Here is a 22,945-nt window from a genome sequence, read left to right as displayed (position 1 = left end):
TTGTTTCATTTGCTCAAGGAGCAGAGTGCTAAGAAAGGTCTTGGAATTCCCCATACAAGCTAGTATGGATGTGTAGCCAGTAATCCAGGAGGTAAATTGTTCCCTGGAAGATCGAGGTGATATACAAATAAAGGTATACAAAATTATGAGGGGTATAGATAGGGTAAATGCAAGCAGGTCTTTTGCACTAAGGTTGGGTGAGACTACAATTAGAGATCTTGGGTTAAGGGTGAAAAGTGAAATGTTTAAGGGAAATATGAAGAGGAGCTTATTTACTCAGAGGGTGGTGTAAGTGTGGAACAAGCTACCAGTGTAAATGGTGGATGCAGGATCGATTTTAACATTTAAGAGAAGTTAGGATAGGTACATGGATGGGAGGGGTATGAAGGGCTATGGTCTAGGTGCAGGTTGATGAGATTAGGCAGATTAATGGTTTGGCGTGAACTAGATGGGTTGAAGGGCCTACTTCTGTATTGTGCGTTCTATGACCCTAAACGAAATGGGCTTTGTTGCAGGTGATTTTGAAAGTCCAGTTAGATAAGTCTTTCTTCAGGATTCAAGATTGTTTAATATAATTTCCAGTACACAAGTGTAAAGGAGAACAAATGGCATTGGTGAGACAATCTAATTTTTATCCCTCATTGAAAGAGGGGAATGCTTCTATTGGAGTCAGATTAGAGAAGGTTCACTTGGTTGATCCCTGGAGTGAAGGATTTGAAGACGCAGCCCAAGTAGTTTGGAACTTAGAAGAGAGGTGATCTCATTAAACCAAACATATTTGACGGGGTAGGTGCCAAGAGGAATTCTGGAGCTATGTGCAGAGTCTGCACTGACTCCTGTTTGAGATGGAGAGAAGAAATTTCTTTTGAGGCTTGTAAATCTTTGGAACTATCTGCTATCTGCTGTAGAAGTAGAGGCACTGAGTCCAATCAGGATCAGGACACGAGATTCTGTAGATGCTGGAAATCAGCAGGGGTCGGCAACCTTTTTGCCTCTGTGGGCCGCATCGCGTATTAATGAGTGGACGGTGAGCCAGATAAATGCCATAAAAAACTTGAAATATGGGAATTTAAAAACACAAGCAAGATGAATTCTGCAGATGCTGGAAATTCAAGCAACACACATCAAAGTTGCTGGTGAACGCAGCAGGCCAGGTAGCATCTCTAGGAAGAGGTACAGTCGACGTTTCAGGCCGAGACCCTTCGTTAGGGGATTATCCATTTAAATACATCTAGTTATGTTTTGCCTCAAATTAATGAATGACGCATACAAGAAAATCATTTGTGCTTAAGGTTGCCTACCCCTGATCTAGCGTAACACACAGAAATTGCTGAAGGAACTCAGCAGATCAGGCAGCATCTATGGAGGGGAGTTTCAGGCTGAGTATCTTCATTAGGACTTCGTTGGGATGTGGTCCAAAGGAATTATTGGAAAAGGGCAGAAAAGCAGGCAGGTTTAAACTGAGATGGATCATGATGCTGTTGACTGGTAGAGCAGCTTCAGGGGGCATGTAGTTTGCATCTCCTGTTTCTTCTGATCTTCCTGCTATGGTCTGTTGTTACAGACTTGGGCAATAGACTTCCTTCCTGAGGACATTAGTGCATTTTGGACATCCTTCAAGCTTTGCAGTATTGACATCAGCCTTTTAATTTCTGGTACACTAAATTAATTAAATAGACAATTAGATGAAAATCCTCAGCATGCACATGCTGTCAAATCACCTGTTCCGATTTCTGGGGATACTCATTCATGTAGCAGATCCTTCTACACCATCCAATTATATCCTCCTGACCAATTAACCTGCTAATCCATACATCTTTGGAATGTGAGAGGGAAACCAGAACATCTGGAGAGCATACAGACTCCTTCCAGTCAACAGTGAGAATTGAACCTGGACCTGGTGCTCTAATACAGTTGCACTCACGTTCAAGTACATCTATACAACCAGGTGAAACTATGTTCCTCTGGACCATGATGCACTCACACAGCACGTAAATCAAAATATTACCACAAATAAGTTAATAAGATGTAATTCAAAATGCATTTAGTGTAAGCAGTACACTATACAGTGAGCAGCTCGCTGTCCTGGTAACGATTCCTTGGTGGTGGTAGGGTATTCATTAGGTTCAAAGCCAGGGGGAAGAAGCCGTTATCTTGTCTGGCAGTCCTAGTCCTCATACTTCTGTATGTCCTTCCTTAAAAGTGGGTCAAAGAGGTTGTGGGATGGGGTGGTAGGGATCCTCAACAGTACTTCAGGTCCTTTGTATCCAGTGCTCCTGGTAACTGTCACAAATAGGGGGATGGGGCCCCAGTGATCCTCTTGGCAATTTTTACTGCCAACCGTGTCGCTCTGAAGTTCTCGTCCAATGCTAATAATCCAGGCTGGCAGAACAGGGACAGGGGCTGCCTTTTAGATGGCGTATTAAACCCTGAGTGTGTCAGGAGGAAGTCCAACTTTCAGAGCAGAGTAAAAAGATACCTGACCAAGCTTTATCCTTCAACTTACACTAAAAATAACCCCGCATGGACAGTCACAAGCCGGGCTGCGAAAGGAGGAGGGTTGGGCATTGGGCTATCAACCCCATCCTGTAATAATCTAGAGCTACAGAAATGCCAACAGAAGCTCCAAAGACCTCATCCTGGAAGAGGAAGGACCTTCATCTAGAAGAAGTATGAAGTCATGTGATGGAAGTCACAGGCCCAGTCAGCCGCCTTTGGTCCAGGACAGAGGACTCTGATGAGCTGCTATCAGTGGCCTATCTCCCAGGAGGGGCGATGGGCTTAAGAAGAAGAAAGAAGAATGTCATGTTAGATCCTGATGGTTTTAATCCAAGGTTCTTTCAGAAGTCAGGAAAGAAACTTCACAATCGTTTTATTTCAAGTTAATACAACAACAGAAAACTGAACAGGCAGGGATAGAGAAAACTAAGATTAAAGATAGCACTGCTTTGTGTTTAGCTATTTTAAACCCAGAGATAAGGACAATTTAATTCAAATCTATAGATAAGTATACTTGCTGACCTGCCAACTGGAGAGCGTAGTGGTTAAGGGTCAAAACACTCTGGAAGATTGGGCACCATCTGATGACATCTGCTCCCAGCCAAAATCTACGGTTACCTCATCAGTTAACTGAAGAGAGCACCCCGGTGTGTAACGCAAACCAATTAGAAAATACTCATTCGAATACTGCAGTACCAAGTTAACCAATAATAAAACACTTACTCACTTAATGCAGAAGAAAGAAGCTTCCAGAGCTTTCCAGAATTATACTTTGTATAGCCACTAGAGATATATTAAACTTGCATAAAATACAAGTTTAATAGATGGTTAATTGTTAAACTGCAAAGAAACAGCCTAATCTGAGAATTTAACAGTTGGATCCAACTGTCAAAAATGATGACTAAATAGTCTGGTCTAAAGTGACTGTCGTGTTGGCATTGTTTGATGAATGCTCTTCAAATATCAGTGGAATGCTTTGTGCTGTTTGTGAAACCACACCTTGATCTTGCTTGCTGCGTCTCAGGTTTTACTTGTTCGCTGTCTTGGTCTTGAACCAGGAGGGCATGGACATCAAGTGAGACCTGAGATAACTTGGATAACATTGCCCTTATGTTCACTAACTGGCCGACACTGTGGACAGTGCCTGTTGGGTGGGAAGTGAGAAAGGAGTGAGATCAATTTTGAAAGGTCTAGATATGTCGATGGACGCGGAGAGAATGTTTCCAGTAGTGGGGGGTCTAGGACCAGAAGGCACAGCCTCAGAATAGAAGGAAATCCCTTTAGAATAGAGATAAGAAGGAATTTCTTTAGTCAGAGGATGGTGAATCTGTGGAATTTATTGCCACAACCAGTTGTGGAAGCCAAGTTATTTAAAGCAGAGATTGCTTCGCAGCATTGAGGACCCCTTCAAAAGGCAATGCCTCAAAAAGCCAGTGTCCATCATTACGGACACCCATCACCCAAGACATGCCCCCTCCTTGTTTCTTTTCATTGCTACCATGAAGCAGGAGCTTCAGGAACCTGAAGGTGCACACTCAACATTTCAGGAACAGCTTCTTCCCCTCCACCATCAGATTTCTGAGTGAACGATAAACCCATGAACATTTTTCCCCTCTCTCTTTGCCCTACTTATTTAGTTTAATTTTCTTTTTTGTATATACTTGTTGTAATTTTAGTTTATTATTATTATGAATTTCAATGTACTGCTGCTGCAAAGCAACAAATTTCCTGACATACGCAGTATATTCAATCTGATCCTGATAGATTTTTGATTAGTAAGAGCATCAAAGTTTACAAGGAGAGGGCAGGAGAATGGTATTAAGGGTGATAATCAGCCATGATGGGATAGCAGAGCAGACTCAATGGTCTAGATGAACTAATTCTGTTCCTATACCTTATGATGTTAATAATTCAGGTCAGGAGTTGTAACACAGGAGGCAAAAGGAGGAAGGTAACTTGAGTTGGTTGTCAGACACATAGATTCAAGAGGTTCTGGGGATGCTGGAAATCCGGAGCAACACACACAAAAATGCTGGAGGAACTCAGCAGGTCAGCCAGCATCAATGAAGGGGAATCACTGTCAATGTTTTGGACTGAGACACTTCAAGCACAGTTTTACAGCCTGAAAACAAACCCTTTGGCCCAACTAGTCCATGCCAGTCAAGGTTCTCATCTCATATGCCCAGCTTTATACCTCTAAATCTTTCCTATCCATGTACTTGCCCAAATACCTTTTAAATGTCATTAACCATCTCCTCTGGCAGCTCGTTCCATTGCAGGATTAAACGACTTGTCATATGAGGAGTGTTTGATGGCTCTGGGCCAATATTAAGTAGAATTCAGAAGAGTGAGGGGTGACCTAATTGAAACCTATCGAATGGTGAACAGCCTTGATGGAGAGGATGTTTCCTATGATGGGAGGGTTGAGGACCAGAGGACACAGCCTTCGAATAGAGGGGCATTTTTTTAGAATGATGAGAAGGAATTTCTTTAGCCAGAGTGGTGAATCTGTGGAATTCTTTACCACAGGAAACTGTGGAAGCTAAATATTTATGTATATTTAAGACTGGGGTTGATAGATCCTTGATTGGTCAGAGAATGAAGGGATACCAGGGGGTGGGACCGAGGTAGGAGATTGGTGCTGAGAGGAAAAATGGATCAGCCGTGATGAAATGGTGGAGCACTCAATGGGCCAAATGGCCTAATTCTGCTCTCATATTTTGTGGTCATACAACAAAATCAGTAAGACAATTTTTCTCCATATATAATTTCCCTTAACCTTGATAAATTAAGTTAGAGAGGAATAAATAGTTTCTCTATTGAAGCCAGGAACTCCATATAATTTGAACATGATTATCAAATTAATTTCTTCCCATTTAACAGCTTGTGGGACTTTTTGAAACTGCACAGTTTTTTTTTTCAGGAGCATTGCTGAGAAGAAAGGATTGAATCTCAGAGTTCAAAGTACATTTATTATCAAAGTATGTACGCTATATACAACCTTAAGATTCTTCTCCTCACAGGCAGCCACAAAACAAAGAAACTCAACAGAACCCACTTTAAAAAAAGACCATCAAACAGCCAATCTGCAGAGAAAAAAACAAATCGTGCAAACAGTAAAAGTAAGCAAATAACATTCAGAGCTGAAATTCAGGGAAGTGAGTTCACAGTCACGAAGCCAGTCACAGTCGATCCAGGGGCCTGTACAGCCTGCCTGTCTCCCAGCCACTTAAAGCTTGCTTTTTAAGCTAAGATCCTGTAGTTAGTTCCAAGGCAGCATCATTACCTTGGCAGTGTTTTTGTTCAACTTTGTGACTTCTGCTATTGCCTAAACATCTAGCTTGATTTGGAGTCAGAGGTGATGTTTTGAGCTGTCGTTGTGATAGATGAAGTGATTAGACCAGTCGTAGCCAAAAAGGAGTTTATTGTCGCTTGGTATTGATTAATTATTGTCGCATACAAAATGATAGTGAAAAGCTTGTCTTGCATACTCTTTGTTTTTGTTTCTGTGTTTATGTACTTTTTTTGTGAATTCTATTGTATAATTTTTTCTTGTAAATGCCTGTAAGAAACCGAATCTCAAAGTAGAAAAGTTAACAAGTACATACTTTGGTAATAAATTCAATTTGAACTTTGATGCAGATTAAATCATAACACAGGGTATTGAGATAGAACAAGGTCAAAATAGCAATGTAGAATAAAGCATAACAGCTACAGAGACAGTGCAATGCAGATTTCCGCCGCCTCCCCTTTCTCCCATGGTCCACTCTCCTCTCCTGTCAGATTCCTTCTGCAGCCTTTCCCATTTCCACCTATTATTCCCAGCTTTTCACTTCAGCCCACACTCCCCCACCACCTTCCCCCTCCCCTGGTTTCACCTATCACCCCTCCCCACACCTTCTTGTTTTGGCTTCTGTGCCTTTCCTTTCCAGCCCTGATGAAACATTGACTGTTTATTCCCCTCCATCGATGCCTCGTGACTTGCTGAGTTCCTCCAGCATTTTGTGTGTGTTACATTGGATTTCCAGCATCTGCAGAATCTCTTGTGTTTGTGATGTACCTGTAGTTCCTTTAGAACCTGATAAGTCAGGAGCTTCTGGTGAAGATTGTCCCGGCACTTGACTATGACTGAGAGTAGCGGCTAGTTCGGGAAGTGGCCGTAGATTCGCCTGCATGTGGGAAAAGGTGGAAATGGAAGTGATGTTAGAACCCAGTCCAGCATACGGATTTATAAACAATGCCTGGCTACGTGACCCAACACTGACGGCATCCAATCACATGCACTGAGTTAGCGACAGAAGCATTACAAGTACTGGGACTTAAGGAAGGTTCTTGAGAATGATTCCTGGAATGAAAGAGTTAACGTATGAGGAGCACTTGAAGGCGCTGGGCCTGTACTCACTGGAGTTTAGAAAAAGGAAGGAGGATCTCATTGAAACTTATCAAATATTGAAAGGCCTAGATAGAGTGGATGTGGAAAGGATGTTTCTCCCTCAGACCGTTGCATTCATTGCAGCTCTCTATTGAAACTGATCATCCTGACAGCCGCATTCTGTTGCATCAGCTCTCCTGTGGTAAATGATCAATTATTGATGGTCTTCTCCATTACTAGATCAAATATTGAATGTCAAACAAAAATACTGATGCTTAATTTTACCCAGAAACCTGTTGTTGAGTGTTGCCATACGCAAGCCTTTTAATATTTACTGAGACGGGATATACCACTGAACTCAATAGTTTCGTAGCGTGATTTTGGGCGGCACAGTGGCGTAGCGTAGCACCAGTGGCCGGATTCACTTCCCAAAGCTGTCCGTAAGTAGTTTGTACATTCTTCCTGTGACCATGTGGGTTTCCTCAGGCTGCTCAGGTTTTCTCCCACATTCCAGGTACATTGGGGTTCATAGGTAATTGGCACATGGGTGTAATTGGGTGGTGTGTTCTCGTTGAGCTGAAAGGGCCTATTACTGTTCTGTATTAAATAAAATACAATTCAGTGGGACATTGGAATTACTTGGGTGAGGGGGTGGGTGTTGGTCTTGCTACACATCATTTTGTACCTACATCCATATGCATCCAGTTGTGTCTTTCTGTCACTTGGACCTGCTGGCTGTTGCTCTAACCTGTGTCCTTGCCTCACTGTCTAACTTCCTGTCCCTCCACCTTCATTGTTTCTCCAAATATCCTCTGCATATTTTGCGTCCATCTCACTCTGGTATTTCTCCTTTTCTCTCCTTCCTACCTTGTTTTCCCTCTATCTCCCCCTTTTTGTGCTCTCTCTCTCCATCTCTCTCTCCATCTCTCTCTCCATCTCTCTATCTCTATCTCTCTATCTCTCTCTCTATCTCTCTCTCTATCTCTCTCTCTATCTCTCTCTATCTCTCTCTCTATCTCTCTCTATCTCTATCTCTCTCTGTCTGTATCTCTAGAGGAATGCAGTTTCATTTGGCTCTGTTCATGGTATTCACGTAGGGTTGAATGACAATTAAACTTGAACTTGAACACTGCTGCAGTATTTCTCAGAATGCAACAGGGAGCTCTTCTTGAAAATTATTATTTATTTAGAGACACAGTGTGAAAGAGGCCCTTACGACATTTCAAGCTGCTCCGCCAGCAACTCATTTATTCAATCCTATCCTAATCATGGGATAATTTACAATGACCAGTTAACCTGCCCATCTGGTGTTATGCATCCTGAGATTGTGATGGACTGCAATTTTAAATGCTTTCCTTTCATTTTTGGCTGTTTTATTACTTATTTTCTTTAGAGATACAGTGCAGAACAGGCCTTTCCAGTCCGACGAGCCGCGCCACCCAGCAACCCACCAACCGTAGCTTAATCACAGAGCATTCCACAATGACTACTTAGCCTACTAACCCGTACATCTTTGGGATGTGGGAGGAAACCAGAGCACCTGGAGGAAATCCATGCAAACATTGGCGGGAATTGTACCCAAGTTGCTGGCACTGTAATAACGGTACCTCCTAGACATGTTACTGGAGGTCTACCCTTCCAGCAGACCACTGGTTGATGATTTGTAAAATAGGTTTATGACCATAAGACATAGGAGAGAATTAGGCCAATTGGCCCATTGGGTCTCCTCTGCCATTCCATCATGCCTGATTTATTATCCCTCTCAGCCCCGTTCTCCTTCCATCTCTCCGTAACCTTTGACACCTTTATGCTCAAGAATCAATCAGTTTTAAGTATACTCAATGATTTGGCCTCCACAGCCATTTGTGGCAATGAATTCCACAGATTCACCACCCTCTGGCTAAAGAAATTCCTTCTCATCTATGTTCTAAGTGGACATTCTTCTATTATGAAGCTGTGTCCTCTTGCCCATGACTCGCCCACTATAGGAAAGATCCTATATCCTGGATCGTTTTAAGTATAATGGTTTTTGTGTTATTTATTTAATTGGGTTCTCTTTATCTTAATTGAAAATCTGATCATATTTTACATCATATTTATGCAGAAATAAAGAAAAATTCTACAGGGTTCACGAACTTTCTAGCACCACTGTAACTTAGAGCACAGAGTAAACATAGCAACACTATGCAAGTTGAGAGAGAGAGAGAAAAGAGATGTAATTTGAGGTAGTTTATTTTTATTTAGAGATACAGCTCAGTAACGGACCCTTCCAACCTGCACTGCCCAGTGTGTACCCATGTGACCAATTAACCTTCCAATCTGTACAAATGCAGTGTGGGAGGAAACTGGAACACCTGTGACGGACTGGGCTGTAGCCACCATCTTCTGTAGACTTCCCGCTCCTGGGCATCAGTAATTCCATACCAGGCTATAATGCAACCAGCTGGGACACTCTCCATTGTGCATTTATGGAAGCTATTGGTGACATGCGAATCTACACAAACTTCTACAAAAGTAGAGGCACTGTCATGCTTTCTTTGTGATGGTGTGCCATCTGTGTCCCAGGACAGATCTTCTGATACGTTACCACCAAGGAATTTAAAGTTACCTATCCTCTTTACCTCTGCTCCCTCCGTGAGGACTTGCTGGTGGACCTCCAGCTTCTTCCTCCTGTGGTCAGTAATTAGATCTTAAATTAGCTTCCTGCTGCAGCAGCAGATTGCATTGCAAACATAATTTAACCTAAAATTCAATTAACATAGGTTATACGATAGCTTACAGGACAAAATAGACATAACAATGTCAGTGCAACAGAGGGGGAAAATTCTCATCCAAGGTAGTGTTAAGGGTTATGTCAGTTGGTTCAAGAACCTGGAAATAAGTTGTTGTGGAACATTGAAGTGTAGGTTTTCAGGCTCTTGTACCTCCGGCCTGATAGCGGCAATGAGGAGGCAGCACGGCCCAGATGGTGGCTTCCCTGCATGTTATCTTCCTGAGATGTCATCTCTTGTAGATGTCCTTGATGCCGAGGAGAACGTAACTCGTGATAGAGCTGACTGAGACCACTACCTTCTCTCACCTCTTCAATGCCAAAGATTATTGAGATCTTTATTTTATTAATCCTAAATGGTTGACCTCTTGGATTGGGATTCTGGGTCCCCAAATCTGGTTCCTGCAGCCTGAGAATCAGTCACTTATCTCTCCAGCAAACAATACCACAATTGTTTTAAATGAGATCCCATCCAGCTGTACCTATTCCAAAGGACATCCCAGGAATTAAACCGTATCTGGTGTAAGGCAGTTACACTTATGATGAGGGTATTGAGTCTTGTTGGTGTGCAGCTGGCATTGCTGTTGCTGGTGAGAAATGCAGTGCTGGCAAGGATTGTTGAAAACCTGCATGTGATTTTGATGGATTTTCTGAGGTGTGGTGGTGAAGCTGCTTTCTTGCATTGCTGTAGAACTGGGTTCAACCGTGATCTTAGGTTCTGTCTGTGTGGAGTTTGCATGTTGTCCCTGGCCATAGAGGCCAAGTTATTGGGTATATTTGAAGTGGAACTTGATAGGTTCTTAATTCAGGAGGGTGTCAAAGGTTACAGGGAGAAGGCAAGAGAATGGGGTTGAGAGGGATAATAAATCAGCCATGATCAAATAGCAGACCACTCAATGGGCTGAATGGCCTAATTCAGCTTCTATGTCATGCGGTTGCCCTGTGAGCACATGGGTTTCTAGCAGGAGTTCTGGTGTCCTCCCATGTCTCAACAACATGTAATTGACCAATGGAAATTGCCTTTAGTGTGTGAGGCTAAGAATTAAAGAGATGGGATTAGTGCATGTGTAAATGTGTGATTGATGCTGGTATGTTCCGTGGGCAAAAGGGTCTATTTCTGTCAATGATGCTGTTAGAAGGTGGTTTGACACTAAGACATAGGAACAGAATTAGGCCAATCATCCCATCGAGTCAATGACATCATTTCATCATGGCTGATTTATTATCCCTCACAGCCCCTGGTGGAAGGAGGAAGTAGTGTCTAGTTTATATCTGTTTGCAGTAGGGTGACAGTGAATGTATTAGGGTTTCAGAATTCAGCTGAATTTGCCTCTGCTTTCCTTTTCCCCTACATTCTGCTAACCTTCCGCTGCCCATCCCACTCTCTTGCAAAATGAATCTACGTCATTAATCTGTCATTAGAGGCAAAGTCCCCTTTGTGAGCCTTCATACAGGTAAGTTTCTCTTTCACTTAGTCTTCACCCTTAATCTCACTTTCCTGCTTTTCTCTACCCAGAGATCTCTTATTTCCCTTCCTCACCCCACTATACCCAGCTTGGAGGTGATGTCCAATTGAAACCCCTGTTTTTATACTTCTTGTTTATTCCCTCCGTAGACACTGCCTGACTAAAGACCATAGGACATAGGAGCAGACAAAGACCTAGGACTTGCTGAGTTTCTCCAGTGTTTTGTGTGTGTTGCTCTGGGTTTCCAATATGTGTAGACTTTCTTTTGATTGTGAGACCCCTCCACTCTTCCCAGCTTGCGAAGGCAGCGTCCCTGAGCCAAAATGCATGCAGCCTTCTTGTGTGCTTATTTCCTGTCGGACTGGCTGACCTCATCCAGCATTTCTCTTTCCATTTGTCAGAGAACATGCCCTGTGCAGACTGCAGTTTGTCACACTCTATCCGAGTGTAGTGCTTTGTGTCAGACATAAGGTCAACACTCAGTTGCCACTTTATTAGGTACACCTGTATATATCCTCTTTTATGCAGATATCTAATCAGCCAATCATGTGGCAGCAACTCAGTGCATAGAAGCATGCAGTAATGATCAGGAGTTGTTGATCAGAATGGGAAAGAAATGTGTGTTCTAAGTCATTTGACCTTGAAATGTTTGGTGCCAGATGGGGTGGTTTGAGTATCTCAGAAACTGCTAATCTCCTGGGATTTTTATATACAATAGTTTCTAGAGTTTATAGAGAATTGTGCGAAAAACAAAAAACAACTAGTGAGCGACAGTATTCTGGGTGAAAACGTTTTGTTAATGAGAGAGGTCAGAAGAGAATGGCCAGATTGGTTCACGCGACAGGCAGACGACAGAATCTCAGATAACCACACATCACAAAAGAACATCTCTGAATGCACAACGTGTTGAACCTTGAAGGGGATAGGCTACAGCAGCAGGTGACCATGAACATATACTCAGTGGCTGCTTTATTGGATGCCTCCTGTACTTAATAAAGTGGCTACTGAGAGTACTGCTACAGTTAAAGAGAAAGTGCAGTGCATGTGGACAATAGGGTGTGAGGGCCACGATGAAAGGTCAAGAGTCCATCATTTAGCGATTGCAAGATTGGTTCAGAAGAGAATGGTCAGACTGGTTCAAACTGACAGGAAGGCACCAGTAACTAAAATAACCGCGTGTTACAACAGTGATGTGCAGAAGAGCGTCTCTGAATGCACAACGCATTGAACCTTGAAGTGGATGGGCTACAGCAGCAGATGACCAGACTGGGTTCCACTCCTGTACCTAGTAAAGTTCTTTATAGATGTAACTTTAGAAAAGAAAGGAAGATTAGCTTTAATTTGTCAAATCTACAGTGAAATGTGGTCTTTGTGTCAATGACCAACCGAGTATGTGATGGGGCAGACCACAAGTGTTGCCATGTTTCTGGTGCCAAAATAGCATGCCCACAACTTACTAACCCTAACCTGCACATCTTTGGAACGTTGGGAGGAAACCGGAGCACTTGGAGGAAACTCACGCAGTCACAGGAAGAACGTATAAGCTCCTTATAGAAAACGGCAGGGATTAAGCTCCAATCAGTGATCACGGTGTGTAAAGTGTTATATCAACTGCTGTGCTATCGTGCTGCCATTCTAGAGGAAGTCGGTGGCTATTGAGTTGAGGGAAATGCCTTATTAATGCTGGACACGAGGGACATAGGTAGGGTGAATGCTGTGTCTTTCTAAAGATAAAATTATTAGCTTTATTTGTCACAGGTACAGCGAAACATACAGTGAAATACGCCATTTGTGTCAGTGACTAACACAGTCCGAGAATGTGTTAAGGGTCGCCCACAAGTGTCGTCATACTTTGGGTGCCAACGTAACATGCCCACAACTTGCTAACTCTAACCAGCTTGTCTTTTGGAATGTAGTGGGAAACTGGAGCACCCAGAGAAAACCCGATGTGTTCTTGTACGATGTGCACGTACAAACTCCTTATAGACAGCGGCAGGAATTGACCCCCTGTCCTACAGTGCATTACACTAACCGCTATGCTACTATACCGCCCACACAGAAGGCTTGTGCATGCAGTAATCTTATTAAGAATCTGGTTTAGTGGATTATGCTATAACCATAAACTCGGCTAAACTGACAGGCAATGAATTGAACAGGCACTTGTTCTCAGTAATTGTATCTTATAACTCTACTGAGCAGTTGTTTGGTTTGCTCTCTGACACTTAGGCAAATGCAGAACTTTTGTCTCACTCTTTTGATGCATGGTCACAGTAAATCCTTATTGCAAATCCTGTGCAGGCAGTCTGCAATTGGAAAGAAAAGGTGTCCCCGGCTTAATTCATCAGCACCAAATTCTGCAGATGCTGGGAATCCAGAGCAGCACACACAAAATGCTGGAGGAACTCAGCAGGTCAGGCAACATCTATAGAGAGGAAAAACAGTCAATATTTCAGTCCAAGACCCTTCATCGGGATTCAAAGGGAAGGGAGCAGAAGCTAGAATTCATTTATTTTATTTCGAGATGCAGCACGAGCAGACCATTACGGCCCTTTGAGCCCTGCCGCCCACAACCCACCCTAGCCTAATCATGGGACAATCTACAGTGACCAATTAAGCTTCTGACCAGTATGTCTTTAGAGAGTGGGAGAAAACTGGAGCACATTCCACAGAGACTCCTTGCAGATGATGTTAGAATGGAAGTTCAAACTCCGACACCGGGAACTGTAATAGCGGCCCCGAACTGCTACAGCTCCGTGGTGCCCCAGGAACGAGAAGGTTGGGGAAGGGGGAGGAGTACAAGCTGGGAGGTAATAGGTGAGACCAGGTGTGGGTGGGGGAGGAGGGATGAAGTGAGAAGCTGGGAGGGGATGGTGGAGGAAAAAGGCTGAAGAGAAAGGAATTTGATAGCAGAGGAAGGTGGCCCATTGGAGAAATGAAAAGAGGAGGGGCACCACAGGTAAGGGCTGGGCCAGTGAGGAGAAGAGAAGGCTGAGAAGGTAACCAAAATGGGGAATTGACTGCTTTATACTGCTGTTTCAGGTTGGGAGACTGAAGGTCAATGCTTTCAGTGTGTGACTTTGGAGGCTAGAGAACAGCATCCAGGTCAACACCACCTCAAACGCCTCATGATGTAGAGCTGTTGGTCTGCCTTCTTCATAGTTGTATAGGTGTGTTGGGCTCAGAATAGATCCTCTGAGGTGTTGACACCTAGGAACCTGAAGCTGTTAGTGGCTAATAGTCTGACGAGTTGTCAGCATTATAGTGATTAACTTCAAAAACTACTACATCAAAGTTCAAAGTAAATTTATATCAAACTACATGTATGTCGACATATACAACCCTGAGATTCATTTACAGTAAATCCAAACAAACACAATAGAATCAATGAAAGACTGCACCCAACAGGAGCAACAATTAACCAGCGTGCCAAAAAAACCCCAACAAACTGCAAATACAATAAGAAAGAAAAAACAATAATAATTAATAAATAAATAAGCAAGCAAGCAAGCAATATGTATTGAGAACATGAGATGAAGAGTCCTTGAAAGCGAGTCCATAGTTTGTGGAAGCAGCTTAGTTTTGGGGAGAGTGAAGTTAACTCCTTTGGTTACAGATCCTGATGGTTGAGGGGTAATAACTGTTTCTGAACCTGGTGGTGTGGGTCCTGAGGATGGCAGCAACAAGAGGAAAGCATGGCCTGGATTGTGGGGTTTCTTAATGATGGATGATGCTCTCCTGCAACAGCGTTCCATGTATATTTTGCTCAATGGTGGGGAGGGCTTTTACCCATAATGTAAAGAATCATAGAAAAGTTGTTTTTTCCCTTCTAGCCACAAATGTTGGAGTGTTAGAGTTGGTAGGTGGATTAATTTAGAGCAGTCCCTCAGCATAATTTAGTCAGTTAGTGAGAATGTGCTTTAGCATATCTGAGGCTTTGATTCATTTGATTGGCAAACACATGTCAGTTATGATTACAGCCACATTCTATTGTCTCCTGATTTCCTTATCGTTGTCATGTCAATCTTATGAGTATGATGTCATGGCCAGTAAATGCCACATGAAAGTTGGTAGGAGCTTTACTCAGGGAATAATGAGGAAGCAGAACACTTAAGTGCAAGCAATATTGCATATCAGGAATGTGGATTGGACAGGGTGCAGCACAATCAGCTTTTGACTTATCTTTCCCTCATCCTCTTTTCTATTGCTGAGGCACTGAATGAGCTTTGGCCTCTCATAGCCCTGATTGCAACAAATCCCTTTTCCCCCTCAACCCGGTGTGTGCACAGCAGAGCCTGAGCTCATTGGTTCTGCATCAGCAGATCTTAGATTTAGAATTATTAATTACCTGTACGCATAAGCATATAGCGGACAGGATTGTTGGTAGATTTTACCTGCCAGGGCTGAGACTGTGATCTCAAATCTCGCCAGGCAACTTGTAAACTTGACTGATACTTTCAGTTGGCAATCGGTAGAAAGATACCTGTTGAAGCAGATGAAAACGCAAAGAGCACAAATGTTCTTTTTTAAAAAGTAGCCGAGTGTGGCTGGCACACTGATGCCTTTACTGGGAACTGTAGCTAAGTGCATTCTGTCCATTTGAATGGAAGAAACAGATGTCTGTTTGGCCCCTTTCTCCAGCTCCATCACCACCATAAAATTGCACATGTTCTTTCCCTCCCTTTTTACGTCATGCACTCTCCCCCAACACTTTTCTCCTCATGTGCTCTCTCCACCTCTCGTACTTAAGATTCATCGCATTGCTCCTCCCCATTCCCCCCACATTCAGATGCTCTCTCCCCTTTCCTTCCTTCTCCCTTCATTCTCTCACCCACTCCACTCTTCTTTTGGCCACACTCACTCCTCCTTCACTTTGATTCATCCCATCCTCACCTCTGGGCCCTTCTTCCCCCTCCCCACCGTCTGTTCTCTCCCTCCACCCATTGTCCCCTTCTCTAACCTGCTGTTCCTTCCCCCATTCTCTTGCCCTCTCTCACTCCCCTCCCATTCCCTCACCTGCTCCCACTCAATCACACCTCCCCCGTCATTCTCTCACCTGCTGCCTCCTTCTCTTGCCCATGTTCACGACCTTTTATCTCTGGTACACCCCTCGCCCACCCCATACACTGCTGGTTCCTTCTTCCTCTGCCTCTCTTCCCCTCCACCCCACCTTCTCTCACCCCTCTTCCTCTACCCCCTTCCACCCTGCCCTGAACTGAATGATACCTAGCCCGACTGAGTAACTCGTGTTACTGATTTTCCTGCTGAATTTGTGGTATTATGTAAGAGAGCAGCAGAGGAAATGAGAAGGAAGTTCGGTTGCAGCAGTCTTCCTTTGCAAGGACATTTCTTTAAACGCAGCCAGCAGTCACTGACTTGAGACTAAATTAACCCAGGCATGTTTACATTGGAAGAAGGAACGGTGAATTTCTGCTTTATTTCCTTCATATACCTCCATCCTTTTCATCCCTTTCTACTTCTGCCCCCCCCCCAAGGTATGTGAGCCCTGCGATCATGCCTAATTTCCGTTGTCCACCCTTGCTGCAGCTGCCTGGACACCCAAGATTTGGAGATGTTTTCTTTGTATCCATCTTTCCCATTCAGCTTCCAGCCTCCCTTTGCAACTGATAAGTCTGCTTATCTTCTTGTGTGTGACCTGGTATCAGATTTAGATTTATAACATTCTTGTTAAGGGTCCTCTTTTAAGCTGTGGTAACAGTGAAGTACAGTAACACATGGGAACAGAATTTGACCATTCGACCCATCGAGTCTGCTCCGCCATACAATCCTGTCTGATTCATTATCCCTTTCAACCCCATTCTCCTGCCTTCTCCCTGTAACCTCTGACACCCTCACTAATCAAGAACCTCTGCTTTAAATATATCCAGTGACTTGGCCTCCACAATCATCTATGGCAGTGAATTCCAGAGATTCACCGCTGTCTGGGTAAATAAACTCCCCCTCATCTCTGTTCTAAAGGGACGACTTTTATTTTGAGGCAGTGCTCTCTGGGCCTTGACACTCCACTATAGGAAACACCCTCTCCACATCCACTTCCCCGGTTGCTATTCTAAACTCCAGTGAGTCAGGCCCCGAGCCATAAAATGCTCCTCGTACGAGAACCCTTTCGTTCCTGGGATCATTCTTGTGAACGTCCTGTGGACTGTCTCCAATGTGGAATATAAGTGTTAATGGTAAGACTCTTGGTAGTGTGGAGGATCAGAGGGATCTTGGGTCCAAATCCACAGGACACTCAAAGCTGCTGCGCAGGTTGACTCTGTGGTTAAGTTTTTTACGCAGAGAGGTGAGTGCGTGGAATGAGCTGCCAGCGATGGTGGTGGAGGCAGATACGATAGGGTCTTTTAAGAGACTCCTGGGTAGGTACATGGAGCTTAGAAAAATAGAGGGCTATGGGTAACCCTAGGTAATTTCTAAAGTAAGTACACGTTCAGCACAGCATTGTGGGCTGAAGGGCCTGTAGGTTTTCTGTGTTTCTACGCGGGAGGAAACTGGAGCATCTGAAGGAAACCCACGCAGTCACAGAGAGAACGTACAAGCTGCTTCCAGTCAGCCGTAGGAGTTGAACCCCAGTCATTGGTACAGTAAAGCATCACAGTAAGCACTGTGCCACTGTGCTGCACCATATAGGGCTGATAGGATTGCTCTGCTTGGTGCCAACATGGACTCAGTGGGCCAAGTGTCCTTTCCTGTTGAAATAATTAAGGAAGGGAATTCCAAACCTGCCGGTTAGCTTAGTGCTTTGCAGTGCTAGTGATTTGTGATTAGTTTCTGCTGCTCTCTATAAGGAGTTTCCTGTGATGGTTTCCTCCAGATGCTCTGGTTTCCTCCCATATTCCAAAGATGGATGGGTTAAGGTTAGGAAGTTATGGGCATGCTTTGTTGGTGCTGGAAACGTGTTGGCACTAGTGGCCTGCCCCCAGCACAGCCTTAGACTGTGTTGGTCATTGATGCAATCGATGCATTTGACTTCATGTTTTGACGTACATGTGACAAGTGAAGCTAATTTAATCAGCGGTGTTTCTGTCAGTAATGGGAGCCAAACAAGTGGCCTGGAGAACCATTGGACATTGGCAGAGTGTGATGTTGGAAGTGGTATCAGGAGGGCACTGTGCAATTAAGACAGGCAATCACCAGGCCCAGTGACAAACAGGATCTGTGTTAGTACCACAGTCCAGAGCCCATCCTGCCTTTGACTCAGCTGTCAGGGCTTGGTTACCAGGACAGGTTATGAATGTTGAACATGGGCAAGACTAAATATTTCTTGTCCATGCACCTGCTATTGTCCAAGCACCTTGATAAGCAAGCGGACAACTCCACTTAAATGAGCTTAGGGAGAATCTGCACCTGGGGCTTGCGTTGGGAGCCTAAATCCCTGCCCAAAAGCTATTAATGGGATCCATCCCACTAACTGGCTAAAGCTTGTGCTGAAATGCCTTGTCACGCTATAGAAGAAGAAATGTCATTTCTTTCCTCAAAGTTCTCCAATTGTTATGAAGCTGTTTAGTGACACACTCAATGGCTGAACAGTGAAGCTTGGGTTTTCTCCAAGTGTTCCGATTCCCTTCCCACCTCCCGAGGAAGTATGGATTGGTTAGTTAATTGGGCAGCGTGGGCTTGTTGGGCTGGAAGGGCCTGTTACATGCTCCGTCTCTAAGTAAATGACTCATTTCAGTGTACATGCAAGAGACTGCTGATACTGGAATCTGGAGCAAAGGAAACAAACAGCTGGAGGAAATCAGCAGGACAGGCAGCATCCGTGGAGGGAAATGGGCAGTTGGTGTTTTGCACCTTGAAACGCTGACTGTCCATTTCCAGATGCCATCTGACCTGCTGAGTGCCTACCGCACTTGGTGTTTTGCTTGGATTTCAATACTGCAGCCGCTACAACGCTGAGATAAAAACACAACAGTTTGGCAATACTCAGCAGTTCAGACAGCATCTGTGGAGGGAGAACTCTAGATGATGTATCAATCCACGTTTGTTACACACAAAATGCTGGAGAAACTCAGCAGGTCAGTCAGTAAGGTTTCTTATAACGCCAGTGATTAGCAAAATTAATTTCATATGACATTTTAAAGTAATTTTAAGAATATTGATAAAACAAACATGAATTATTTGCCAGTCTCGGGTGCTGGTGATTGTAAAGATTAGTGGAGCATACAATGTTTGCTTACTTATTTACTTCACTTAGAGATACAAATCGTTACCGCCCAATGGCCTGTTTTGTCCAACAGCCCACTTATATATTCCTAGCCCAATCACAGGACAATTTGCAATGACTAGTTTAACCAACTCACTGGTACGTCTTTGAATTGTGGGAGGAAACCGGAGGAAGCCCACATGCACACGGGAAGAAAGTACAAACTTTGTTATGGAGGACGCTGGAATTGATCTCCGAAATCCGACGCCCCCCCCCCGAGCTGTAATAGTGTCATGTTAACCGCTACGCGAGAGAGTTTCTTGTGCAAAGATTGAAAGAAATAATAACACAACCTTTCCTTCCCCCTGTTTCCCAGGCGCTTTCGTCCAGTAATGAGAGTATTGGTAGAGATGACCGCACTGTAAGTGTCCAGTTCTTGTTGTGGTGGCTGGGTTGCTGGCTGCTTCCTTCTAAACAGTATTTCCTCCGAGTGCTACTCAGGGCAATAGACCTGAAAAACATTTTGATTGGCTGAGCAGTTCAAAATACATAGGCTGGCATACCACCCCCCCCCGCCCCAAATTTCCTCCTTGACCCCTGTAGACCCAGTTATCTGCAGAGACTGTAGTGTAGGTTCCCGCCAAGGTAAAACTCCCTTGAAGCCGTCCAATTAAACATGTTGATTGGCTGAGCAGAGTTTCAAAATCCCCATCCTCCTGCCTTCTCCCCTTGCTAATTACATGCCTATCAACCTCCACTTTAAATATACCCAATGATTTGGCCTGTAGGCTAGCATAGCACCCCCTAAAGTTTCCTTCTATACCACCCTGTAGGCATGAGGGAATACCCTCATGTTGATTATCCAGTGGCAAGGGGGCACTGGCTCCCATCAGGGCAACACTCCTTTGAGGCCATCCCACTAAAGGTGTGCTGGACAGATTGGCTGCAGCCTTAATGCTCCATCCCCGGTCTCCCATCAAAACCCCCAAGGGCAGAGCCAGACCAAAATGGATGCATGGGAAAATGTCAAGCCGCCTTGACATGACAGAGTAATAGTTCAGCATGGACTAGATGGGCTCTACCTCGCTCTACCTCTTCCTTTGGCAACTCGTTCCATGTACTTGCCATCCTCTGTGTGTGAAACCTTCTCCTCAGTACCCACCTCTACCCTTTCTTCTGGCAGCTTGTTTCATATACCCGCCATTGTCTGTGTCTGAAACCTCCCCTTTTCCCACCTCTTGGACTGGCAGCTTGTATACCCGCCACTGTCTGCATATGAAACCTTCCCTGTACCCACCTCTACACCTTGCACTGGCATCTTGTATACCCACCACTGTCTGTGTATGAAACTTTCTCCCCTGTACCCACCTCTGCACCTTGCACTGGCATCTTGTATACCCACCACTGTCTGTGTATGAAACTTTCTCCCCTGTACCCACCTCTGCACCTTGCACTGGCATCTTGTATACCCACCACTGTCTGTGTATGAAACTTTCTCCCCTGTACCCACCTCTGCACCTTGCACTGGCATCTTGTATACCCACCACTGTCTGTGTATGAAACTTTCTCCCCTGTACCCACCTCTGCACCTTGCACTGGCATCTTGTATACCCACCACTGTCTGTGTATGAAACTTTCTCCCCTGTACCCACCTCTGCACCTTGCACTGGCATCTTGTATACCCACCACTGTCTGTGTATGAAACTTTCTCCCCTGTACCCACCTCTGCACCTTGCACTGGCATCTTGTATACCCACCACTGTCTGTGTATGAAACTTTCTCCCCTGTACCCACCTCTGCACCTTGCACTGGCATCTTGTATACCCACCACTGTCTGTGTATGAAACTTTCTCCCCTGTACCCACCTCTGCACCTTGCACTGGCATCTTGTATACCCACCACTGTCTGTGTATGAAACTTTCTCCCCTGTACCCACCTCTGCACCTTGCACTGGCATCTTGTATACCCACCACTGTCTGTGTATGAAACTTTCTCCCCTGTACCCACCTCTGCACCTTGCACTGGCATCTTGTATACCCACCACTGTCTGTGTATGAAACTTTCTCCCCTGTACCCACCTCTGCACCTTGCACTGGCATCTTGTATACCCACCACTGTCTGTGTATGAAACTTTCTCCCCTGTACCCACCTCTGCACCTTGCACTGGCATCTTGTATACCCACCACTGTCTGTGTATGAAACTTTCTCCCCTGTACCCACCTCTGCACCTTGCACTGGCATCTTGTATACCCACCACTGTCTGTGTATGAAACTTTCTCCCCTGTACCCACCTCTGCACCTTGCACTGGCATCTTGTATACCCACCACTGTCTGTGTATGAAACTTTCTCCCCTGTACCCACCTCTGCACCTTGCACTGGCATCTTGTATACCCACCCTGTCTGTGTATGAAACTTTCTCCCCTGTACCCACCTCTGCACCTTGCACTGGCATCTTGTATACCCACCACTGTCTGTGTATGAAACTTTCTCCCCTGTACCCACCTCTGCACCTTGCACTGGCAGCTCATTCCATATATCCGCCACAGTCTGTGTATGAAACCTCCTCTGTACCCACCTTTAATACCTTGTACTGGCAGTTCGTATACCCACCACTATCATGTATGAAACCTTGTCCCCTTTTCCCACCTCGACACCTTGTATTGGCAGCTCATATACCCGCCACTGTCTGTGTATGAAACCTTCTCCCTGTACCCACTTTTACCTCTTCCTTTGGCAGCTCATTCGTATACCTGCCACCCTTTGTATGTGAAATCTGCCCCTCCGTATCCACCCCTGCCTCTTCCCCTGACTGGGTCAAGGATCGTGACCAACAGCTTACTGGCCCATGGCCCCCTCTAGCGCAATGTTTATCTTAGAAACAAAAAATAATCAGCAAAAAAAAAACAATTGATTGCTGACTGAGATTAAAGCTGATGCCCATCAAAATGAAAGAAACACTGGCCTGAGAAAATACTGTTTCTGCGAGAACTGTTGGTTCCTTCATTCTGCCTCTCTGTTGATTAATGGGATTATGTTTATTACCATCTCACCCCTATTGCTGTATTTGATTTTTCTATCTTTTCAGCTGTTCTGTCCTCTCCATCTCCCCACCCTTCCTTCCCCCATACTAGTTGTGGGGAAAGGACAGAGTGCTGTGGTCTGGAACATAGATTTTTTTTTCATTCCTTGCCATCCTCTTGCTTCCTCCCTAACCTTGGCTGCTGTTGTTCAGTGATTAGACAATAGCCAGCATGGTTTGATCGTGAACTACATCCTGAAAAAGGTTTGATCGTGAACTACATCCTGAAAAAGAAGGTCCTGGTTTCCAAGCCTTTGTGAGGAATTACTGGAACCCTTTAATCTGGAGTGGGAGGTGGAGTGGTGGCCGGTTGGAACTCCCAAAGGCTGGAGTAAATTGGGAAGTGTCCTGGATGTATGCTTATAGAAAAGTTAGTTTATTTGTCACGTTTACATCAAGACATATTGAGAAGTGTGTTGCTGACACCTACAACCAGCGCATTCTAAGGATCTGCTGGGAGAAGCCTGCAAGTGTCGCTACACATTCTGGCACTGACACGATAGCCCCCAATCCATACGTCTTTGGAATGTGGGAAGAAACCGGAGCACCCAGAGAAAACCCCCACAGTTATGGGGAAAACATACAGACTCCTTACAGACA

General features: G+C 44.5%; 2 protein-coding genes across 3 annotated transcripts in view; one reads left to right on the top strand and one right to left on the bottom strand.

Annotated features, from left to right (window-relative positions):
* The window catches only part of pi4kb (phosphatidylinositol 4-kinase, catalytic, beta), a 131,495-nt gene that overhangs the window by 52,639 nt on the left and 55,911 nt on the right, over positions 1-22,945 (top strand). Inside the window, exon 3 of one of the 2 annotated variants that reach the window (XM_063041710.1) lies at positions 19,642-19,686. The exons of the other annotated variant lie outside the window; for it this stretch is intronic. Coding sequence (XP_062897780.1) covers positions 19,642-19,686 — 45 coding nt within the window. The remainder of the gene's footprint in view (positions 1-19,641; positions 19,687-22,945) is intronic. 2 annotated transcript variants of the gene reach the window in all.
* LOC134342964 (uncharacterized) lies at positions 19,735-21,738 on the bottom strand. Its single transcript, XM_063041712.1, has 2 exons — positions 21,706-21,738; positions 19,735-21,635 (listed from the first exon to the last, which is right to left on the bottom strand). Exon 2 carries the CDS (start codon positions 21,504-21,506, stop codon positions 20,565-20,567), a length of 942 nt encoding a protein of 313 aa, XP_062897782.1. The 5' UTR covers positions 21,507-21,635; positions 21,706-21,738; the 3' UTR covers positions 19,735-20,564.

The sequence above is a fragment of the Mobula hypostoma genome, chromosome 2 (genome assembly GCF_963921235.1).
Source record: "Mobula hypostoma chromosome 2, sMobHyp1.1, whole genome shotgun sequence".
NCBI lineage: Eukaryota > Metazoa > Chordata > Chondrichthyes > Myliobatiformes > Myliobatidae > Mobula > Mobula hypostoma.
The sequence above is the reverse complement of the archived record's forward strand: the minus strand, read 5'-3'. Positions and strand labels throughout refer to the sequence as shown.